The 22,838-nt window shown below is 34.4% G+C and overlaps 1 protein-coding gene across 1 annotated transcript; it reads left to right on the top strand.

Moving 5' to 3' along the window:
* Positions 1-2,372: 2,372 nt before the first annotated feature.
* Positions 2,373-13,832, top strand: LOC121375820 (cysteine-rich hydrophobic domain-containing protein 2-like). The gene is made up of 6 exons (XM_041503478.1): positions 2,373-2,486; positions 4,836-4,890; positions 5,770-5,925; positions 7,286-7,342; positions 10,413-10,472; positions 11,574-13,832. Exons 1-6 carry the CDS (start codon positions 2,374-2,376, stop codon positions 11,622-11,624), a joined length of 492 nt encoding a protein of 163 aa, XP_041359412.1. The 5' UTR covers position 2,373; the 3' UTR covers positions 11,625-13,832.
* The last annotated feature ends 9,006 nt before the right edge of the window (positions 13,833-22,838 follow it).

Raw genomic sequence — 22,838 nt, 5'->3', positions numbered from 1 at the left:
TACCATACCATACCATACCATACCATACCATACCATACCATACCATACCCATTACCATACCCATTACCATACCCATTACCATACCCATTACCATACCCATTACCATTACCATTACCATTACCATTACCATTACCATACCATTACCATACCATTACCATACCTTACCATACCATACCATACCATTACCATACCATTACCATACCATACCATTACCATACCATTACCATACCATTACCATACCATTACCATACCATTACCATACCATACCATACCATACCATACCAAACCATATACTTCCATATAATATAATCACTCTTGACCTCAATGAATTTGGCCCATTTATCCTTTCTGCTACTGAGGCCAGCAACTCTTCTGGCTGGCGTATCAACCATCCTTCTGTTGCAGACTTCAGACTTTCATCATTTTCAAACCGGGTGCCACGAAGGAAGGCTTTCACATTTTGGAATATATAATAATCACTTGGCGACGGGTAGCAACTTGAGCAATCCTCTACGTGTGCATTGGATCATTGTCATGGAGCAACAGGACACCAGCTGTCAACATCCCTTGTTATTTTGGCTTGAATACTCCTCCTCAATTTTGTCATAAAATTAGCATAATGGACACCAGTGTTGGTAGTTCTTGGAAACATGTTGTCAATCATTTTAATTTAATTGGCATTCCAGTTGACAAAACCTTGCAAATGGTGTTCCAGACGTTGGAGCAGCTTCAAAGCGCTCTCATCTTCGTTTGAATTCAGCAGTTTGAATCGCAATTGTTGAATAATTGAACAATGTATCACCATATATAACTAACAATACACTTCAGTCGCATTTTCACCTTCCTGTGTGACAGGTTTGATGACGACTCAGTGTTTCAATCTTGTAAAATTCATGGTTTCAGTAGGAATATTTTGTAATTATTCAAAAAGAATGAGTCGCGTTATTGGTAGGACAGCTGTCTGAAAGGACAAGCTTTCAGAAAAACTAACAAATATGATAGTATGTCAAACCATGGTATCTAATTTTGCGAATTTCGTTTTACTTTCCCTCGTACCATATACAGCAGAATCAAATCAACACTGGTGGGGGAGGGATGGGTGGGGGGGGGGGGCTGGTGGCCGAGTGAGTGAGATCGAGAGCAGAAAGCGCTATAGTTCCCAGAAGGGTTCAGGGGAATGCTCTTCCGAAAAAAAATTAAAAACTAGGATATCCTGAAATGCAATTACCTGCATTCTACAAGTAAAAGTCATCATAACAAATATTGATAAATGTTAAAAAAAAAATTTAACATGCACTTTTAGCGATGTGTAATATTTGTATACATATTAATACCCTTAATTTTAATAAACACTACGGTCTACTACTAGAATGCTGATCCAATCATATAATTACTTACATTGAATAACTGTACTATCCATTCATATAATTCATTGCAATTACAATAGCAAGTATCAATATTTTTCACTCGAAAAATCAAATCAAAGAATTTGGCAGTTCATACTCACAATTCCTCAGCCCCCCCCCCCCCCCCCCCCCAAACAAAATAATAATAATTAATAAAACGATGTATATATTTCTCACCAGACAACATCCACTACCATTAGTCGTTTTGCAAGTCTTTTATAGTTTTCGTTAACTATAAGTGGTCTCAGTTGTTTTTCCTGCCATTAAAATCCATGTTAAATTGGCCACAAGATTGCTAATAGAACGGGTTCTCGTTGGCGCTAACAACATATACCACTGCGAACATATATTATATAATTATTTGTTTTAACTCTACGTAGCCCAGTGGTAAAGCGCTCACTTGATGCGTGGTAGTTTTAGGATCGATCATCGTCGGTGGCCCAATTGGGCTATTTCTCGTGCTTCACGACTGGTATAACAAAGACCGTGTTATGTACTATCCTGTCTGTGGGATGGTGCATATAAAAAAAATCCCTTGCTGCTAATCGAAAAGAGTAGCCCTTGAAGTGGCGACAGCGGGTTTCCTCTCTACATATCTGTGTGGTCCTTAACAATATGTCTAACGCCATATAACCGTAAATAAAATGTGTTGAGTGTGTTGTTAAATAATATATATATATATATATATACACACACACTTACACACACACACACACACACACACACACACACACACAAAATTATCGATAATACGAGAAAATAACGACAATATAACTTGTGAAATTAAAGTACAGTTTAGGGCAAATTAAATGTATATGTTTTCCGGCAATATGTAATGGGGCGATTTGGTAGGTAAGTTGTCGTGTAACTCTGCCTTTAATTTTAAAACAGCAACAGATGGGCTTTCTGCGAGTTACCTCCCCTGAACGGATATGTCGTCACGGTGTTGTGGTCTGCCATCAAAACAATGGCCGACTTCGATACAATATACGAAGAAGACGACGAACCAGATTCTACAGATGATTGTGGCATTACTGTCCCAGAGCCGATAGTAATACGCGGTGCCGGGAATGTTACTATGTACGATGTGTAAAATTATGTGCTTCTGTTTATATGATGTGCATATTGTGGGCTGTAACTGACGAGGCGAAAGTGAAACTCATTTTCCCTAAATGACTCGTGGATAAACTCAACAACAGTTAATTTATTTTTAATTGAAGAAAAATTATGACAATCTATGGGGATTTTTTTTTACACATGTAGACTAAATATTGAGGGGGAAGTGTCATGTCTTTATGATCGGTTGGGTAGAGAAACTGTTGGATTTACGTTGCAACATTTGATAGTGTTAATTTTGTAGGGTCTCGAAAGTCGTGTTACACACTTACTGGGTATTGAGATAACAACAAAGCATGACATTTGATTTGTTACTGTGTGCTAAATAAGATGTTATGTTGTTTTCTAAATGCATTTTTAACCTACAGCCATTGTATTACCAGATTATGATGACCAAACAAAGAGATAAATAATAAACCTCTATTATCACTTCAGGTATCACATGATGACCATCACCCTGCATTTATAGCATGTCACAACATGATAATAAATTGTTCTCAAAACCAGATCTTAAAATTCATTAGATATACTTTTATTATAAAATTATGTAGTTACCAGTATGCAATTTTATTTTACTTAAAGGTCACTGGTATAAAATGTACTGAATTATTATTATTATTGACTTAGCCAAGTGCATTTTATTTTGTTTATCAATTATACTTAAATACTTATAATGATAATAAAAATACATTATTCAGGGCACAGTATTTCACACGAACCATTGTTTTCCGTTGACTGGTCAGTTAAATGCAGTTTTAAATTCACACGTACCACCAGTTGGTTACATGGTCAACTGAATTTCATTGCAAGTACTGAGATATGGTAAAGGCTTGTATAGACTGGATGTGGTGCATGTCACGTGTGCAGTCCAGCTGAAATAAAACCTAAATGCACAAGTTTCAATGAAAGCATCTAGACTGGATGTGTGAGATGCATGCGTCTGCAAAACATAGTTGGTGTATAGGCTTCTAGAATTTTTATAAAATCCACTAGCCATGGGATCAGTGATTTTAAAGATTTAATAGTCACGTTTAAAAATTTACTAGCCGCACGTTACTTTAAGTTAATACATTTTATTAAATAATAGTAATAATTGGATATGTCACCTAAAGAGAGAGATGGAGCTTAAAAACACTAACATGGTGGGGGGGGGGGGGGGGGAGCACGATATATTCATATTTAGAAAATAGACTTAATTTGTTTGTTTGTTTTGTTTAATGACACCACTGGTTCACATTGATTAATTAATCATCGGCTAATGGTTGTCAAACATGGTTATTCTGACTCATAGTCATCAGGGAAAACCCACTACATTTTACCTAATGCAGGAAGGGATCTTTTATATGCACTTTCCCACAGACAGGAAAGCACATACCACAGCGTTTGTCCAGTTGTGGTGCACTGGTTGAATGGGTCCATCGATGTGGTTTGATCCTGCAATGCAAGCACCTCAAGTGAGCACTCAACCGACTGAGCTAAATCCCGCCCCAAATAGACTTAACTGCATCATTTGACAAAAAGAAAATCACTAGCCTTCAGGTATGGCAATAGCCACGGGAGTGTTGCTACCATAATCTAGAAGCCCTGTGTACATATATATATATATCTATATATACACCCTAAAGGCAAACCACAGATCAGACCCCACAAATGCACCACTTCTTGAACAAAGTTTCCATAAATGTGTCATATCTGCCAACTCCTGTATGGGTGTGGTTTGTATGGGTGTGAACACTATATAAAAAAATGCACCAAAAAACATGCAGTTCAGGAGCATGTTTTGGAATTTGGGGCATATTATGATGGAAGTAACCCAAAATTATAACTCAAAATGTTTTAAATGAGTTCTGTTTATAATTATAAAAACACTATTTGTAATTTCCTTGAAACTAAATACATGTATACGTGTACATGTTTTTGTATTTTTAAAACATGGATGGGCATTTGTGATGCCAGGGGCTGGTATGGTTAAATCTCAGGTGAAGACTTGCAAATAACTGTGGTCTTCTACCCAAGGATGTACCTTGGCAAAAACATGTGAAATGACTGCTAGTTACCTAATTTTAAATATTGTCTCCTGATTATGTCAATTTATTCCTTAGTCTTTTTTTAAAATAATTTTTTCTTTTTGCTTAACTCTTTTTCAGGTTAAGCAAATTTTGACTCTGCTATTGCCTGTTGTAATCTGAGATTCGTATACATGTAATTTAATGACCAATTTTCTGATACATGTATATATGTAAATTCATTAAAAGTTGTTTCTGTTTTGATGTACTTTCATAATGTCTCATTCTTTGTGTTTTTTTGTTTCAGTTTTGGTCTCAGTAACAAGTTTGATGTCGAATTTCCATCAGGTCTTTCAGCAAAGGTATGTGACATGTTTATTTGTCAGACCTAAGATACTTATAAAATTCTGTCATAGGTTGGTGGGTTGCACTTTATGATGTATGTATAGTCATGCACTGACCATAAAGATATGACATAACAACAAGGCTTAAAATTAGTTTTGTGGAATGGGAAGCAATATATTCCTGTTAATATTAATCTGAAAACAACAGCAAGGTGGAAGACTGAAAAAAACATGGATTAAGAAAAAGCTTATTATTCATATTATTGTTCCTGAAAATGAGGAATTCCAGACATACCTGGAATACTGTGAAAAATAAACTGCAAAGCAAAATGTGTGAAGACAAACACTGCATTTTGAATCACAATATACTGCCTACGCTCTGTCAGTTTCAAGCCTTGCTTTTGAATGGATTTAAAGTAACTCATTTTTTAGGGTTAGCTCTGGGTGAGAATTTTTTTCACCAAATTATTTTTAAAAAATGCAAAACTCAGTTATTTTCCAACAAAATCCCAATTATTACATGAAATGTATTCGCCATATTAAAATAAAATTCACTGATTGTTCATAAAATTTGCAATTGGCAAATTTGGTGAGTGGCCGCGCTAGCCCTGTATTTCATGATGGGTATCGGTGTTTATCAGAAGCAGGAAGGGTTAAAGTGGGTACTCACTAGCAACTGAAGATTATACATTGCCCACACCCCACCTTACCCACCCACCCATTGAAAGACATCAAAGTAATTTATTTACTACCCCCCCCCCCCCCCCCCCCCCCACTCACTTTCTGGCAAATACATGTAGGTTCCTTAAGGTTTTAAAATATGTAATTATTTATTTAAAATGGGCATAATTGATTATTTGACAATACACAGTACATGTATAAAATGTTCTCTGACAGGTGGCCCCAGAAGAGTTCAAGGCGACGATGGTGCGGATAAACAGTGTTCTTCGCAAGGCGTTGCCCGTCAACGTCAAGTGGTTGTTTTGTGGTTGTGTCTGCTGCTGCTGTACACTCGGCTGTTCCTTGTGGCCTGTCATTTGTCTCAGTAAAAGAGTGAGTCTCTTCCACATGATCAGGGCTCGAACTTAATGACAGCTCCGACGGCAGTTGCCATCGTTGAGATATAAATCGCCGTGGGTGGAGACCATCACCGACGGCACAAAAGTGCTAGATGTATTGGTAAAGCTCCTCAACAGTGACAAAATGTATACACCTAGTGTATATTATCTGCCAATATTCAACATTTGTGCATTTGAAATATGTCTACATACAGCAAAATAACCTTACGGTCATGTTTATTTGCTGCAAATGTCACTTTTAATTTTTTTTGCCATAGGCCAGCTCAAAATTGCTGTCAGTGGGCCATTTCATCCATGGCAATTCTTTACAAAATTGCCATTGGAGACAAATTCTTACGTTCGAGCCCTGTATGATTAACCAGTTTCTGTTGGGTTATTAAAGATATCTGTAGCAGCAAAATTCAGCAGCATATATTGTAGTCACAGGATTTATATACATTTAGGTAATGGAAATCCTGGAATTTGCAAATTTATGTAATTTATTATTAAAGTTATTATTTTAAAATTCTGTTTTAAAATAACACTAGTAGAAAGAGGAGTAGCAGGCCGCACAAACTTATTTAACACTAGAAGAGGTAGGCAGTTCACATTAAAACATGATATTATTAGATTATGTTTCTTCAGAAAATCCTTGAAAATCCTAAAGATAAATTAAAATTTAATAGTAAGAATTAAACAAAGAAGAACAAAACAAAAATGACCTTTAAAAGTTTGGAATTTGATTGATAACAAAGTGTACATATGTGTAAACTCTGTGCCAAGTGCAACGAGTCTACACGGAAACACTTGTCATAGTTGATGTGAAATGTTTCAGTGTGTATAATTCAGTTTTCAAACAATAGTGTTGTTGCTTTTCCATTTTTGATTGCAGAATATTATTATGACCTGTGTGTCAGTAATCATTTTAGCTGATACATATAAATTTGCAGTCTGTATTCTCATGCTACATGTATTTGTTACAATTATTTTATGGTGTAGTCCGGTTTTAACAATTTTCCTTATTTAACGTTTATAACATTATGTACTTATCTCATGCTTTGTTTGTTATTCAGCCTTGTAATGTTTGTCAAAAGAATGTCCCACCAAAACGTGAACATTAGTTGAATAATATTTGTCAAATGTTGAGTTAACCATTTCCTAAATATTAACCATATTTATTTAACTTAATGAACATACATTTTTAATATAACAGTGTTTTTTTGGTCTTTAATAATAATTTTTAATAATCAGTTCACAATTTAACTTTTTTGGTATGTAATTTTAAAAGAAAATTATTGTTACAAGTGTATGCACATCATTGTGTTACATAAAACATGTGTTTTATATTATTTTAGACAAGACATGCAATAGAAAAAGTGTTAGACTGGGAAAATAGTCATCTATATCATAAGGTAAGTTTGAGAATTAAAGTGTGTGTGCTTAAGATGTATCAAGAATTCTTTATGTATTTAGGTCACCAATACAAAATTATTATTATTATTTTGGGGGGGTGTTTTTTTGTTGTGTAAGACAATAGGTACAGAGTTTGCATCCCAGGATAGGCTCTAACCCAGTGTGAATTTTAATATCTTATTGGGGAGGTGTAGGTCACTTTAGTCCGACGTCATATAACCGTCAACAAAATGTGTTAAGTGTGTCATTAAATAAAACATTTCCTTCCATCTTCCTTCCTAAATTAGCACGAACACTTAAAGGAAACATGTCACGTAACCTATATTTGGCACCAACCATGTTTAATTAATTATAAATTGAATCACCTAAAAAAAAAAAAATAATAATTACTTAAAATATCTCCGTAAAGATAATCCAGATACGAGCTCTTAGCGGAAATTGCCGATCTTTAATGAGCAGGGCAATCACAAGGTCCGTGACGACAGAGACGCGTCGCTTGATCTGAAGCCTTACACTTAAAAGCATTAGTCTGTACCACTCATAAAGAATCTAAGACTTGCACAGCTTACCAGAACAATGAGTGTTTGTTCGCAAAACGTTTTGCCGTATCAATTTGAGCTGTTAGTAAATGAAGAACAACACACATTTACTTACAACAGTGATACTGAAGAAAAAACGGATAGCGAGTTGGAGGGTGGAGAAACCGATGGTGCCAGACCGGTCGACCAATTTACAGCCCGGAGCCCGAAAGTAACCCGGAGACAAAACCAAAACCCGGATGCTGATGCCGAGGTGTATACTGTTCATATTTAGCATAAAGATACACCTCGGTATGATGTATTTAAATATGTAAAAAAATATAAATGTAGGACAAACATTTTTTTTTTTTTTTCATGTTCGGTCTGTACATAATGAAATCTGTATGCACAGTGTAAACAAACGCTCTAATTTACAAGGCACTTCACCATCATTAACCCGACTTGTAAAACAACATAAATGACTTGAGAGTATAATCAACTTTTTAACTAAATATATTTCAATTTGCATCAATAGAACGAAATTGGGTTATAGTATTTTTCTCTCTTAAAAAAAGACCCAGCATATTTTTAGGCCTATTGGTAGGGTGCATTAGAGTAAAAACAACTGCTCACGATACCCAAGTGATAATTTTATTTTATTTGGTACTACGTAATTGGTCAGTTTTGTCATTTTAGATGGGAAAGATGGGAAATCAAGGGTTTTCAGCATTATTTACAGTAATGAAGCAGGGCGGCTGATAATGTACATTAACATTGTACTATAGTTGCGACAGGTTACACCACAATACCCTGTGATCTTAAAAAACTGGCAAGTATTTTGTACGTATGTCTAGACAGTGGTAATCACTTACCTGGTCGATACCCTGCAATATACACCTGCCAATCAGGAATCATGTGCAGGCCACGGAAAGAAAGGACCAATTAACTAAAACAACACTCCGATTCTCAAGTCAGCCCGTGGATGAAACATAATAGTTATTTCGACACCGACAGTAATGGTTTATTTTGTATTGAACTTCGTGTTACTTTGGGGCTTAAAAACATTATTTAAAATTATTTTTGTTTTCTACACGTTTTTTGTAAAACATTTAAATACATCGTACTGAGATGTATCCTCATGCCAAATCCCATGTTTGTATATGCCATATTTAATTACTTATTGACGTTTCCTTCTTTGGACGGTGAATACAGATTTTGTTATGTAGGCCTACAGCCCTAACATGAAAAATCTTCTTTTTTTTCAAAACAAAAAAAATTCTACATTTTTGTTTTAACATATAAATACATCATGCTGAGGTGTATCTTTGTGCCAAATATGTACAATGTACACCTCTGCATTCGCAACCGAGTACTGTATTTGTCTCCGGGTAACGTTCGGGCTCCGGGCTGTAAATAGGCTGACACCAAAGTACTATGCGGTGTTGGTGTCCAATCTTTTGTTTTGCGATAAAATACACGCGTCTTTCTTCGGATACAATCCTTTGGAAAACCGTAAAAAGACAATCCTGATCGTTTAAACTGTTTATTTTTACACCCAAAGGCCGCGCAATACGGCACTGTTGGACTGAAAAGATTGTAAGCCCCTTAGTCTATATATAAACAGTTAACAACAATGGAAGAGTACAGCGGCTCTGACGTCACTTCCCTTTTTTTCAGAACGCTCACGAATAATATGCATAAATCGTACTTTGATACTGATTAGCGTAATTTCTTCATTTTAAGTTAACTACGCGTATTTTATTGTTATAAACTTATTTGTATATTATTTTTATATCATTTTTTTTTTTAAATGAGCTATAACATGGTCTTGTGACATGTTTCCTTTAATACATGTAATTACCTACATGTACATGTATGTGTCGAGGCACTGTTAATTAGGAAATTACTGAACAGAATAATGATAACTATTGTAATTATTGTAAAAATATCTTTATTGTTCTTGTGGGTGGGACGTAACCCAGTGGTAAAGCGCTTATATTCGCGGTCGGTCTGTGATCAATCCCCATTGGTGGGCCCATTGGGCTATTTCTCATTCCAGCCAGTGCACCAGTATAGCAAAGGCCATAGTACTAGTATGTACTACCCTGTCTGTGGGATGGTGCATATAAAAGAACCCTTGCTGCTAATCGAAAGTGGCGACAGTGAGTTTCCTCTCAATATCTGTGTTGTCATTAACCGTATGTCTGACGCCATATAACCGTAAATAAAATGTGTTGACTGTGTCATTAAATAAAACATTTCTTTCCATCTTTTTATTGTCCTCGTCTTCTTTTTGCATATTGAAAATGATTTCATTTTATTCTGTATATCGATAATAACAATAGAACGTTTAAACATGATGTCAAGTAAGAAATAGTTTATGTTCTTTGCTGTTTTTCCCTCAGGCTTTCTCGCTGTTATTGATACCATTCAATCTTTCGGTATTAAACAAACAGCTCTTTCTTTTAAAGTGGGTTTTTTTCCAATATTTTAAGTTTAAAAATATTCTCTTAAAATTTGTACGGTAGTTATGTTTTGCTTTCTTTTTTAGCTTGGATTGCATTTTCGACTTAGTAAACAAAGGTGTGACTCAAGTAGTATGATGGAATATGTAAGTATAATACCAGGTACTACATGTATATAATAGTCTCTCTCTCTCTCTCTCTCTCTCTCTCTCTCTCTCTCTCTCTCTCTCTCTCTCTCTCTCTCTCTCTCTCTCTCTCTCTCTCTCTCTCTCTCTCTCTCTCTCTCCCCCCCCCCCCCCCCCCCCCCCCCATATACAGAATGGTGGGCACTGCACCCAGCCTCATTCATGAGACTGCCGTATTCTGTCAGAACCACTATTCCTAGTTTTCATCACCAGTGCCATAGTTAATACTTCCCTTCCTATGGAAAAGTGCATGTAAAAAAAACAAAAACATGCTACTTTATCAGTCTCTTTCTCTCGATCAAATGTCAAAAGAACCATACATGTATGTTTGACTCCAAATATGGTAGCTGCTGTTTAAAATACTGAGGTGCCATTAAACAGACATTCCTTTCTTTTTTGTGGAAAAGAAGTCTATTTTCAAATTATTTCAGAATTACCAAATGTTTGACATCCAATAGCCAATGATTAATAAATCAATGTGCTCTAGTGGTGTCGTTAAACAAAACAAACGTTAACAAACAAATCTGCCATAACAGTTCCTACTACAATGTGTTGGTATTTTATGGCCAAATTACCAGCCCCATGTGTCTCAGAAACAGCAATAGGTGTATTTAGTATCAAAAAGTTTTAAAAATACTTCTATTTTCCAAATGTACATGTATTTTGTCGCATTTGAAATGCTATCTCATATAGCAAGACTATACCACTCCATAAAACCAAAATGGTGACCACAACGCTATAAGCATCACTTGCTTACCTTGGTATGTATCATAGTTTGATTTATTTCTAAACCGAATATGTTTTTAATTGCACACAAAAACAGTTGTTCTTAGTTATTTCCAAAACACTTTTACTTTTCTTGTTACATCAAACCAAACCAAAATTATGTAAAAAAAAACCCACATTTTTGTAGGAGGATGGGAGGGACTATAGTATGGTAGTAGTATTGGTAGAAGTTACTATGTGTTTTCAGAATTTGTGAGCTTTCTTGTTTGCTGTTCATAGTTTTAATTACTTAATTATTTTTTATATATTTTTTTTTCTTCTTTCCTTCTCTTCCAGGTACTGTTAGTTGAATTCATTCCAAAAGTCCCGATTTTACGACCGGACTAGCAGTATGTACGAGGTATAGATACTTTAAATTGTTTTCCCTTCTCTCTCACCTGCTGATCTCAAGAAGAACCCCGTAGTTTATGATGACAGACGAACTGTGGACAGCTGACGAAAGATGTCGACAGAGTCACGAAGATGGCGCCTGTGGCTGCTACCCAAGATCAATTACCAGTCTTTTCATCGAAAGACTTGTGTCACTTCTGTTTCTCTCTATGTCAGTGATGCTACCCCGACATGAATTAACATCGTAATATGTATTATATATCATGGCCATTTTGCTTAATATATTATTTTTTACATTTTTGTGGATGGACATGGCACCATGCTCGTATAAAATTATTGTTTTCATTGCCACTTATATATATATATATATGTGTGTGTGTGTGTGTGTATGTGTATGCTTATTAAATGTAAACATACATTGATGTTACCATACATGTGAAATGACAATAGTGATAATATATGTTACATCATGACGTGATTGTTTATGTTTTATCTTTTACATTTCGTGTATGGTAGTGGCCCTGATTTTGCAAGAAATGTTTCCTTTAATGTTGCCTTGTTACATGTATCTTACTAAACGCAAACGTACAGATGATTATTATCTGTTGGTATATTATGAGTGTGTCAGTTCACTGTAGCTCTGGCTTCCAGTTATAATGACCGTCTTGTAGAAATTAATTGTGAGGTAGTCAGATTATTTTGGGTATGGACATATAAGGGGTCTTTAAATACACATTTTTGTGTAATGTGGGATTAATAGACTTCATCATATCTGGTCATGTGGGATAGAAAAAGTACACCTGAGGTGGTGGAAATTTGGACTCGGGGGAGGGGGGAAACGAGGCTTGCCGTTTTCAATCTCACATGACTGCATATGATGCAGTTGTTTTTTTCTCATCCATTTGATAAATAATCCATTATTTTACACAAACAAATAAAGATGGCTGAAAAACTAACTTCTTTATTTGCCGCATCTGTTTCATGTGTTAAATATAATTTAACACTTAAAATTAACACAATAACTTTTATAATGAAGGTTTTAATAACAAAATAGTGATTTGAAACTATTGTTTGATGACCTCAGATCACCAACTCGCATTAATATGACATCATATATTACCAACGACGTAATACTCCCCGTATTAAACGTAATGATTCATAGCCTATACAAGACAGGTTTATTCTGTATGGGCTGACGTAATGGAATGAGTCTGTCTTGCATAGCTAGAGATGGGAGAAATTTGTCTACCATGATTATAATATACTCAAATCACAGAATTAGCAGGGTCTTTTCATACAAGTTTTTATTTAATCTTATACCATGATATATTAGGTTAAAATTTACAACATTACAATAGTCAGGTGTCCAGCAAGTCTGAATGTTAAATTGACAAAATAAATCAAAATAATTATCTTAGAATCAAAAGGTATCTTTTCTTACACATGTTAACTAGTCCGTTTCCAAAATCTGTTTTCCCTCTTTATGTTATAAAACAAGTATATTGATTGTGTATTAGATAAAGTAAAGGCATTGGCTAATAGTATTTGCTTGATTTTTGTTCCAGCCACGTTAACATAAGTGTAAATGTTGCTACTATTTTAATATTTAAAAAAATGAGGTAATAGGGTAATACGTTGTTATCCACATCGTTCAAGATATACAGGGAAATATAACCAGTATGACACACATGTCATAATGATTTAACATACACAACGAATGACATAATTTTGGGAAGTGACGGCTTAACATAATGCGGCTTCCCAGTCTGAGCTCTGTGTACTCACTTACCAAAATGACATCATTTCGTCGTCTTCTTCTACTTACTGTTGAAACATTTAGACATGGTCCTTATCACAATGCATAAAATAATATTATGGATGATATTGATAATAAAGAAATTATTACACTCGCGTGTGAATCGTAAGTACTAATTTCACGAAACTCATGTCTCGATTCATGTATTACCCTGGCTCTTGCACAGGCAATCCGAGAATCTTGATATTCGTTTTGTAAAATCCGTACAACACACAAAGTCCTATAATAATCTCTCTAAACACCGTGTCAATCTATTTGTTGACATTTAGCACATGACTGTATATCAACACATGTCATGCCATTTACCAGGGCTTCTAGAATTTTTATAAAATCCACTAGCCATGGGATCGGTGATTTTTGAAATTTTACTAGCCACAATTAAAAATTGACCTGCCTTACTTTACTTTAAGTTAATACAATTTTACTAAATAATAGTAATAATCAAATATGTTACATAATGAGGGAGATAGAGCTTAAAACCACTAACACTGGGGGATTGGGGTGGGGGCAGCATTTGACTCTTTTTTTTTTTCGACTGGTCGTCGGGCATGGCAGTAGTAGTTATTTACTAGCCCAACATTGAATATCACTAGCCATGGAAGTGGGGCTACCATAATCTAGAAGCTCTGCATTGACAGTTACCAGTTACGTTTTGCTTGGTTCTTGGCCAGATTCATTTCAGTAATGCCAAAAAACACCTAATTATTACTTATTACCGGTATTTTTATCATAACAACGACACATTAATTATCGTTTATTTTATGCTATCACTTACTTAATGACAATAATCAGTTGTTTGGCTTAAAGTTTATTATGGGAAGTAATAATATTTGATTATGAAGTATTCATTCAAAAACGTTCTGAATTGATGAACGAAATATTACGAAATGCACTGATAAATTTTTACTTTGTCTATTTTTATCAAACTTCTCCCCTTTTATCTGGGAAGGGAGAAGTCACTTCTGCTTTTTCAGTCCTAGATTAGGGCTTGTGTGTGCTTACTATAAATTAATGACATAATTGCTTCCATGTTTAGAATCTGAACAGATTTGTTATATGAAAATCTGTTAAATGTATTCCTGCATTTGTGTTAGTTTCTAGGGTGTTTTTGTTTTGTTTGGGGTATTTTATTGATTTATTGACAGCGCCATCAGATTTTGGATTCTTACTAACTGCAATGAATTGTAAATGTTTGTTGGTTTTGGTTCGCTCGTGAATGTGTGACTGAGAGACATAATCCCAGTCTTCTATAATTCGGCTTAAATACACAGATCCTAGTTCCTGTCCATGAAAATTAACACTAAGTTTGATTAGTCTGCAAACCTGTAACTCATCTGTATAAAGTTATAACAAAATGAAAGAAGAGTCTCTGACGTTGAAATGGAGAAATATCTTCTACAAATTATCTAGAGCCTGTCTCCATAACCGTTTCAGCTCAGATGTATGTGCATTTATAGCATTATGAAAAATATATTTCATGGCATTACAAACATCAGGATGACCAGAAACACTTTGGATTTTCAAACATAGATATTCTAAACAATAAAATGTAAGTATTGTATGATTTCAGTTAACAACTGTGATTGTCTTAAAAGCTACAGCCTGTCACTTTCAATGTGTTTTTGTTAATCATACAACACACACACTGTTTGAGCCGGGTTCAGCATCCACCTGGGCTAAGTTCAGCCAGTCTTTTTTCACTAAAGTTTGGCACACTGGTTTTTACAATCCACATTAAACTGAATGACCGTTTCGGGAACTAGAGAAAATAGTTTACAAACATTTAGTGAAAAATGACTGGCTGAATGTAGGCACGTCTTGTCTGTCAAGTGGTGCTGCATTTTCATTTGTCCCATCAAAAATGTGCTCGTCCTACCTGAATGTTGTCTGTTGAAAGAGTCTAGCAGGATTTTAGTTGACTTGTCCATTCAGGCAAGTTATAACAACAGGGCTCGAAATAGGAAGTAAACTATGGCAGGTCCCATGCTTATAAATGGTTTAGTCTAGACTCAAGACTAATAATAGAGTCGGAGACATTCCTGAGTTTGCTGCAATTTTTAAGATGTTATGCAGCAAACTCGAGAATGTCCCTTTAACGTCATGGGAACACATTATATAAACTGCATTTGTGACATCATTAAAGATTTGAGACTACACCCTAAAATAATTATGCATGGGCCTTGCTGTTTTTAGAGGTTTTCTAAATACCCCCAAAAATATGTCCTGCTAAAAAACCAAAATGTATAGGATGCTGGAAATCAGACCAGAAGGGGTGATGGGAGGGTTTGGGATAGTGTGAACAATTTAGGATCGCTAAGATGTATTTTTAGAGCATTATGAAATTAAGATATAATAAAATCACAAGACGTTAAATAGCAGATGAAATAATTATACATTCATTTGAAAAGTGACCTGCCATTTTTACTGTGGATGAATTTCTATTTCACCTGTTAGATCTAAAAAAAAAAAAATGGACTGCTTTTTGCAGGCTGCTATTTCAAACCCTGTTGTTCTATACTCAAAACCACTGGTACTGGGCAAGTGGACAAGTGCTAACATAGGCTGTTGAGTCTTATTTCTATTGAATTATTTTTATATAATCTGCAAAACTGAAACAAAATTATTCTTTTTCAGAGGACTGTTTCAAAATTGATCGTGTGGAAGGGGTGGGAGGCACTGTTTTGTATATCTTTTAACCTCTGAATAAATGTTTTATTTAAACCAAGTCAGCATAGAGAATAAATGATGAAGACCTACAGTAGGGCCTCCACGAGTCCAAAATATTGGATTCGAGTACTCGAGGGTATTCTCGACCCATACCCGACACTTAGACTAGATGATAATGAGACTAAAGAATAAAGTAAAATATATGCATCTAATTCCAGCTCTGAACATAATTGCATTTATAAACCAGTTGATATGTTCAGTATTGTGATGGACAGACGGTCAAATTAAAAAGAGAAACTAGCACATGATCATATGTTTATTGTGTAACTTGTATTGCTGATTAGTTACTGCTGTCTCACTTGTACGGGTACTAGAGTCCTGTGAATGGACTCAAATCTTGCTGAACTCAACCTGTATAATTGGCCACCAAGTATAAAAATATATATTATTGCTCGAGTGGGAGGATCATATGGAAATTATGAAACGAGTTTGGGAATGGTGTATTCCCTGACCAAGAACAAGGGCTATAAAACAATTGTCAAAAAAGTTCCATTAATTTCATGTGGCACTAACACAAGTGTTTGACGTCCAGTAGCCGATGATAAGATAAAAAATCAATGTGCTCTAGTGGCGTCGTTAAATAAAACAAACTTTACTTTACTAACACAAATGTGATCATTTATTTATTACCCACAAACTAATTTATAATCAGCGTTAAGACTGACTGTATTCACTAGATAATGTTCGTAAGACTGAATGAGGTCATTTGCAAAGTACTATCCTTGCATTTCCATTTCTTATTTATAAGAATAAAACAGTGTAAATCCTTCAACCATCAACTTGCAATACACTGATGATACGAGTTCGACAAACGGCAACTGTCTGTGTAGATTAGTGGCAGCACATGTGTACCAGAAAGACAGTGTGAAATAATATAATTATGTAACCATTTATTTTCTTATACACCTGCTGGTGAGAACATCATGCATTATTTTTTAGAACACATGGGTTGTTTTCACACGTACATGTGTTAACAATTTCAAGACATAGGACTGGCTGCTTCTAGGTGATGTCCAGGTCACCACTGCCATTACTTCCAATGAAAAACAACACAGTGAAAATAGATTACACTGTGACGTATAGTTAACCTGACAATTATGTGTCTGTGACTCGTAAGTTAGCTACACGTGTAACAGCTGTAAATAACTTTTAGTAGAAAAAGATGTTAAAATTTGCTTCAATCCTAGTTTTTGAGGATATGTAAGAAATAGAATAATACATTTGTGTCCGTTAGATACCATTTATCTCACAACTCGTTTAAAAACTTATCAAACTCGCTTTCACTCGTTAGATACATTTTATCACAACTCATTGTGAGATAAATGGTATCTTAACAGCCACTCATGTATTTATTATCTATGTAAACCATATGGGTGATAATAATTGTTATGGTTTCTTCCACCTCCCCAAACATGATCAATCCCAGAACAGCCTTAATAGCAGTCAGTAAACAATTATTATTGAATTACAAAATAGGGAGAAAAAACCCTCATGCCTTTAACTTTGAAAATGTATGTTAATTTTATGACATAGTTGTGTATTTTGTTGGTATTTGTCCATCTTTATAAAATTGTATTGGTAGAAATGTTTGAACTTGAAGTTGTACATGTATAAGCAATTGGTTGGACAACGGTGATACATATAGCTTTAAATCACTTGACATTCCACAGTATTTTGTGATGTAACATATTGTTAATGGCACTGATATGACTTGTAAAAGCAATCTGAAAAATGTAATTGAGAATAGATACAAGCTCCTGAAATTACATGTGTAATGTGTAATTTGTTTCCTGCTGTACTGAAGAATATTCACTTTCATAACCTGGGAGCAAACTTCACTGTATCCCCAACCAAGGCATGTCGAGTCTGAACTCAAAGCTCAAAACACAGACGGGTTTTTAACTGCATGAGAAGTAAAGTTTGATTCTTGAATTCAGACTGAAAATGTCTCTGAAATATGGAAGATGTTGAGAGCTTTGGTTAGTTTACGATTCTTGAAGGCTAATCATTCGGTCAGTTAGGTCACCAAAATTTTGGTAATGATGATGTCTATTATTAGTTTTGCTTGGCATTAGCAGTTGATATTACAAGATATGAGGCATTTATTGTGTCAGATGTGCGCCTAAAATTCTAAACTTTAAGGTTTATAATCAAAGTGCATCATAAATCATCACTAACTCAGAGGAACAAACATGTTTTTTTAGTTTTTGTTTTGTTAGTTTTAAAACATTGCAAATGTTAGCATTATGAGGTGGTTGCAATACATGTTTTGTTTTAAACTAATTATGGTATATATGTCATTGAAGTAGGTTGCTACTAATTAAATAGTTGTATTATATTTATGTAATTACTGTACCTGCAGCACAGATGCATGTTTATGAATGTGTACATTCCATTGTTTTTATTTTTATGATGTGTGTTGAAATTATAAAACATATTTTTCTTGTAAAAGCAGGTATTTTCTTATTTTTTGCTACGTACTCATAACTCAGTTACGTTGCAGAATATTGATAGCAAGTTGATACGATGACCATATTGCTGGCTGAACAAAGTTTACTGATCAACAAAACAAAAACACTTTTTTTCTCTCTCTTAAACAATTAGTTTTGAAAATGTCAAAACGGGCCTAAAATATTCACAAGACACTGATAATTTTAATAGTCACAAAAAACGAATGGAATCCAGGCGCATGTGCAAGGGGAGGGTTTCAGGGGTCAAAACCCTCCCTGCTCAAGCAGATTTTTTTTTTTTCAATATATTTTCCAGGGAAGCAGGACTTGGACCCCCCCCCCCCCCCCCCCCCCAATAAACTTTATTTGCTGCAGTCTAGACCCCTGCTGAAATTTCTACGCACGCACATTTAATTCAAACAATAATTATAAATAAAGTAATATTTTCATTTCTTTTGTTCTGTATATTTTAGGGTAAATTAAAAAATTACCGTATTTTGTTAGGCAGTTTAGTACATGTAGGTCAATTGTCCATGACGTTCAGCCATATAAATTTCATTCGCAAAGGTCTATGCCATGTTCTCTTGCCTCAATGAGGATACACATATACTTCATAACAATTTGTTTTTATTTTCATTGGAATTTTATTTGTATATGACCGTTCCATCCTGTATAAAATTGAGTAGCATTAGCAAAGTGATTTTATACTAAATTTGTTCTCATTATTTATTGAAAAAACAATTAATATAAACACAAATACAGGTATTATATTTCAAACTAATCGTACATCATTTTAGTTTTAACTTGAAATGTATATGTTACAACGACCTTATTTTTAGCAAATAGTCCAGGAAATTAGTATGACAGAGAAAAAACGTTTGTATAGCTATATGAATACTGAATATACATGTGTATGTCCCTTTGTTGAGCTAAAGTTGTAGAAGTTGTATATCTCTGTATGATTAGGAGAGAGGGTGAGATAGGTTATCTGTATCTTTCTTCCTTGATGGTAACATTGAAATAATATGATACCTATAACTCATTGTTTATTGTTTAACTTCACTTTGGTTTCTTATACTCTTGCAAGAAATCTGTATGATTTCATGAATGTATAAAAATATATATATATTGTATGCAAGTGTAAATTTTATGTAAATGTAAATTAGGTGTATATATGTAGTATATTACTATTTTCAATGCAGTGATGATAAAAATCCTTATATTACCATGTTTTAGTTTAAAATGTTTCTTTTTTTAAATGATTATAATTTTTTAATGGTACTGACAGTAATGCAGTGTTATTTTTTGTTGCTAAATTTATGGTATAAACTGTTCTGGAAATAGTTACCGTACATAAGTGTTGGGGGGGGGGGGGTAAAAGGCAGTGAAATACTATTTGTTGCGGTGGGGGTTTTCCCCTTTCTTTAAACTTTTTTTTAATCTTTTCGTTTTTTTCTTTTTTCTTTAGTTTTTTTTGTACTGTCATTTCTGTGCATTGTGATGAAGGAAAGGAATGTTCGTGTAGTGTCACCCAACATGTTTTTCAGCAGCTGTTGCTATTGTAGCAGGATTAGGTCTCTAACACAGTAGTGGTGCCACTTGGTCTAGAGAATGAGAGAAGAAATCAGTGCACACTAGATAAGTGACTTCCTTGTTGATGGGTGGGAGGTAGCCCAGTGGTAAAGCACTTGCTTGATGTGCAGTCGGTCTGGGATCGATCCCCGTTGGTGGGCCCATTTGGGCTATTTCTCGTTTCAGCCAGGGCATCATGACTGGTATATCAAAGGCCATGGTATGGGCTAATCTGTTTGTGGGAATGTGCATATAAATGATCCCTTGCTGCTAATGGAAAAATGTAGCGGGTTTCCTCTCTATATCTCAGAATTACCAAATGTTTGACATCCAGTAGCCAATGATTAATAAATCAATGTGCTCTAGTGGTGACATTAAACACAACAAACTTGTCATTGTTGCTTTTCAGTGGAGGTTCTTTTGTATTCACTTTTCAACAAACAGGACAGCACGTACCACAGTGTCTTCACTGTCAGTGAATATTTTCAGTTGCCTTTTTGAACATGGCATATCCTGTCAACATTTCTGAGAGTATTTCACAAAACAGTATCTCATCCCCGAGCTTAACAACGAAAAATACCACCTTGGAGAAGATAAAGCTTTATCTGAAATTAGGCACAGGGCTTAAATTAAGAAGTTGAAAAAAAAAAAATTATACTATAATAAAGGCAAAAGGCACACAATAATTGTCATTCCATGACAACTTTAGTCACATGCAAAACATGTTTCAATATCAGAGGGGCAGTTATTAATTCTACTTTTAATTGAGAAGAGCCAATGCATACATACATTCTAGCCACCTCAGTTTTATAGTTGAGAAAAGGGAAAAGTTAGAATGCTTCTGCCACCTATCGGTGGAACTATTCAAGTAACTGTAAGGTTATTTTAATGGATACGTAACATTTACTTCATAATTTCTGCTTGAATAAGCTAAGGATTCTTAATGAAGTGAGTGCAAGCACATTACAATTTTCATATTATTCAGTTATTTAATATATACCTAATATTGATTAATTTGAATTTTTTTTTTTTTTTGTCATCTTTTTTTTTTTTTTATCTCAGTTAAACGAAATATGATATGTGCAACTAAGATTATAATATATTATTAATTCTAGTATTTTTAACATTTGTTTCTTCTATTTTTAATAGTAAATATTTTTTACAACCTAAGGAAGATTCCTGTTTTTAAGCCCATGGGCTTCATTTTGTGTGGTCTTAAAGGGACAGATCCTAGTTTCAACCCATGAAAATTAACACTAAGTTTAGTTAATCTACAAACCTGTAACTCATTTGGATAAATTTACAATTGAGTGAAACATGAGTCTTTGACTTTGAAATGGTGAAATGCCCTCTAAAAATAGACTAAAACTCGACTCCATAACTATTCTCAGATGCATGTGCATTTTAAAAAATATGAGAAATGCATTTTGTGATATTAAAAACACTAAGATGACCAAAAAATATGAGAATGTACGGAAATTGATAATCTAAACCATAAAATCTAAGAAAAGTATGATTTCAGTTATCAAAAATGGCTATAATAGTGAAAAATATTCCTTAGTGTTTAAAAACTAGGGTATGTCCCTTTAAATGTGGGAAAACCAGGTAAATGTTATGGTGTCATGTCACGTTAAATTCTTCAGGTATGCATCCTTCTCTTTATAGACTAAAAAATTGTTTCATAAATTTATTATACACACATACAGTGTGTAGTTTGCTAATTGCAATCCTTACTGTCTTCTTACTTACGATTGTCTCATTTTGTTATAAAAACAGCTGCTATGCATCTGGTGCCACAAAGAATGCATGTGATTTGTTAAAAAATATATATATATATATACATATATTTATATATTTATTTATAGAATATGCTGTTTGAATTTGGAATTATAGAATTATAATAGGTACTAGAAAACCAAAAAGACAGAATCTGATGTTTATTTCATATATACATAGCAAATATATGATATTAATTTTATCCATCATGACTTTTAAATGCACCATAACCGGGTTTTTGTGTTTTTGAAGAAAATGTATTACTTTGGGTGAGTGCCCTGAACACGGAGAGGTAGGTTGAACTTGGACCTTGGATTTCACTTACTGGGACCTGTTTAAAATTCATTGGATGTTGGGTGTGTCAGAAATAGTTCTTTAAAATATTAAGTTGTGCACTTAATACGACAGGGTTTCTTTGTTCTTTTCTTTTCTCTTTTTCTTTTCTCTTTTTTTTTTTTTTTTTTTTTCTTTTTCGGGGGTGGGGCTGGTTTTTGTTTTTTGGGGGGGGGGGTTTAATTGGTAAGATCTACTTTGCAAGTTACATACATGATACAATTATCAGACATACCTGGCATACAAACTGAAAGCTAATCTACATTGCCAATCTTTTTTTAATTGCTTAAAGGCATACTGTCACGGATTTAAGGACCTTATTTGTCTCTAAAGATGAATAATAAATAAAAATTACATTAATTGTTGGAAACCAAATCTAGCCATCGCATCACCTTAACTGATCCATGATGGAGTGAAATCCATGTCATCCCTCTCGGCAATTTTAGTTTTTGAATTATGGACCATTGCCATAATTCAATTATTTTTTACAAAATATCATAAATAAATGGAGTATGGTGGTTATTGAAGATGATTGAA

This window comes from Gigantopelta aegis, chromosome 6 (genome assembly GCF_016097555.1).
Source record: "Gigantopelta aegis isolate Gae_Host chromosome 6, Gae_host_genome, whole genome shotgun sequence".
NCBI lineage: Eukaryota > Metazoa > Mollusca > Gastropoda > Neomphalida > Peltospiridae > Gigantopelta > Gigantopelta aegis.
This window is presented reverse-complemented; position numbering and strand designations above follow the sequence as displayed.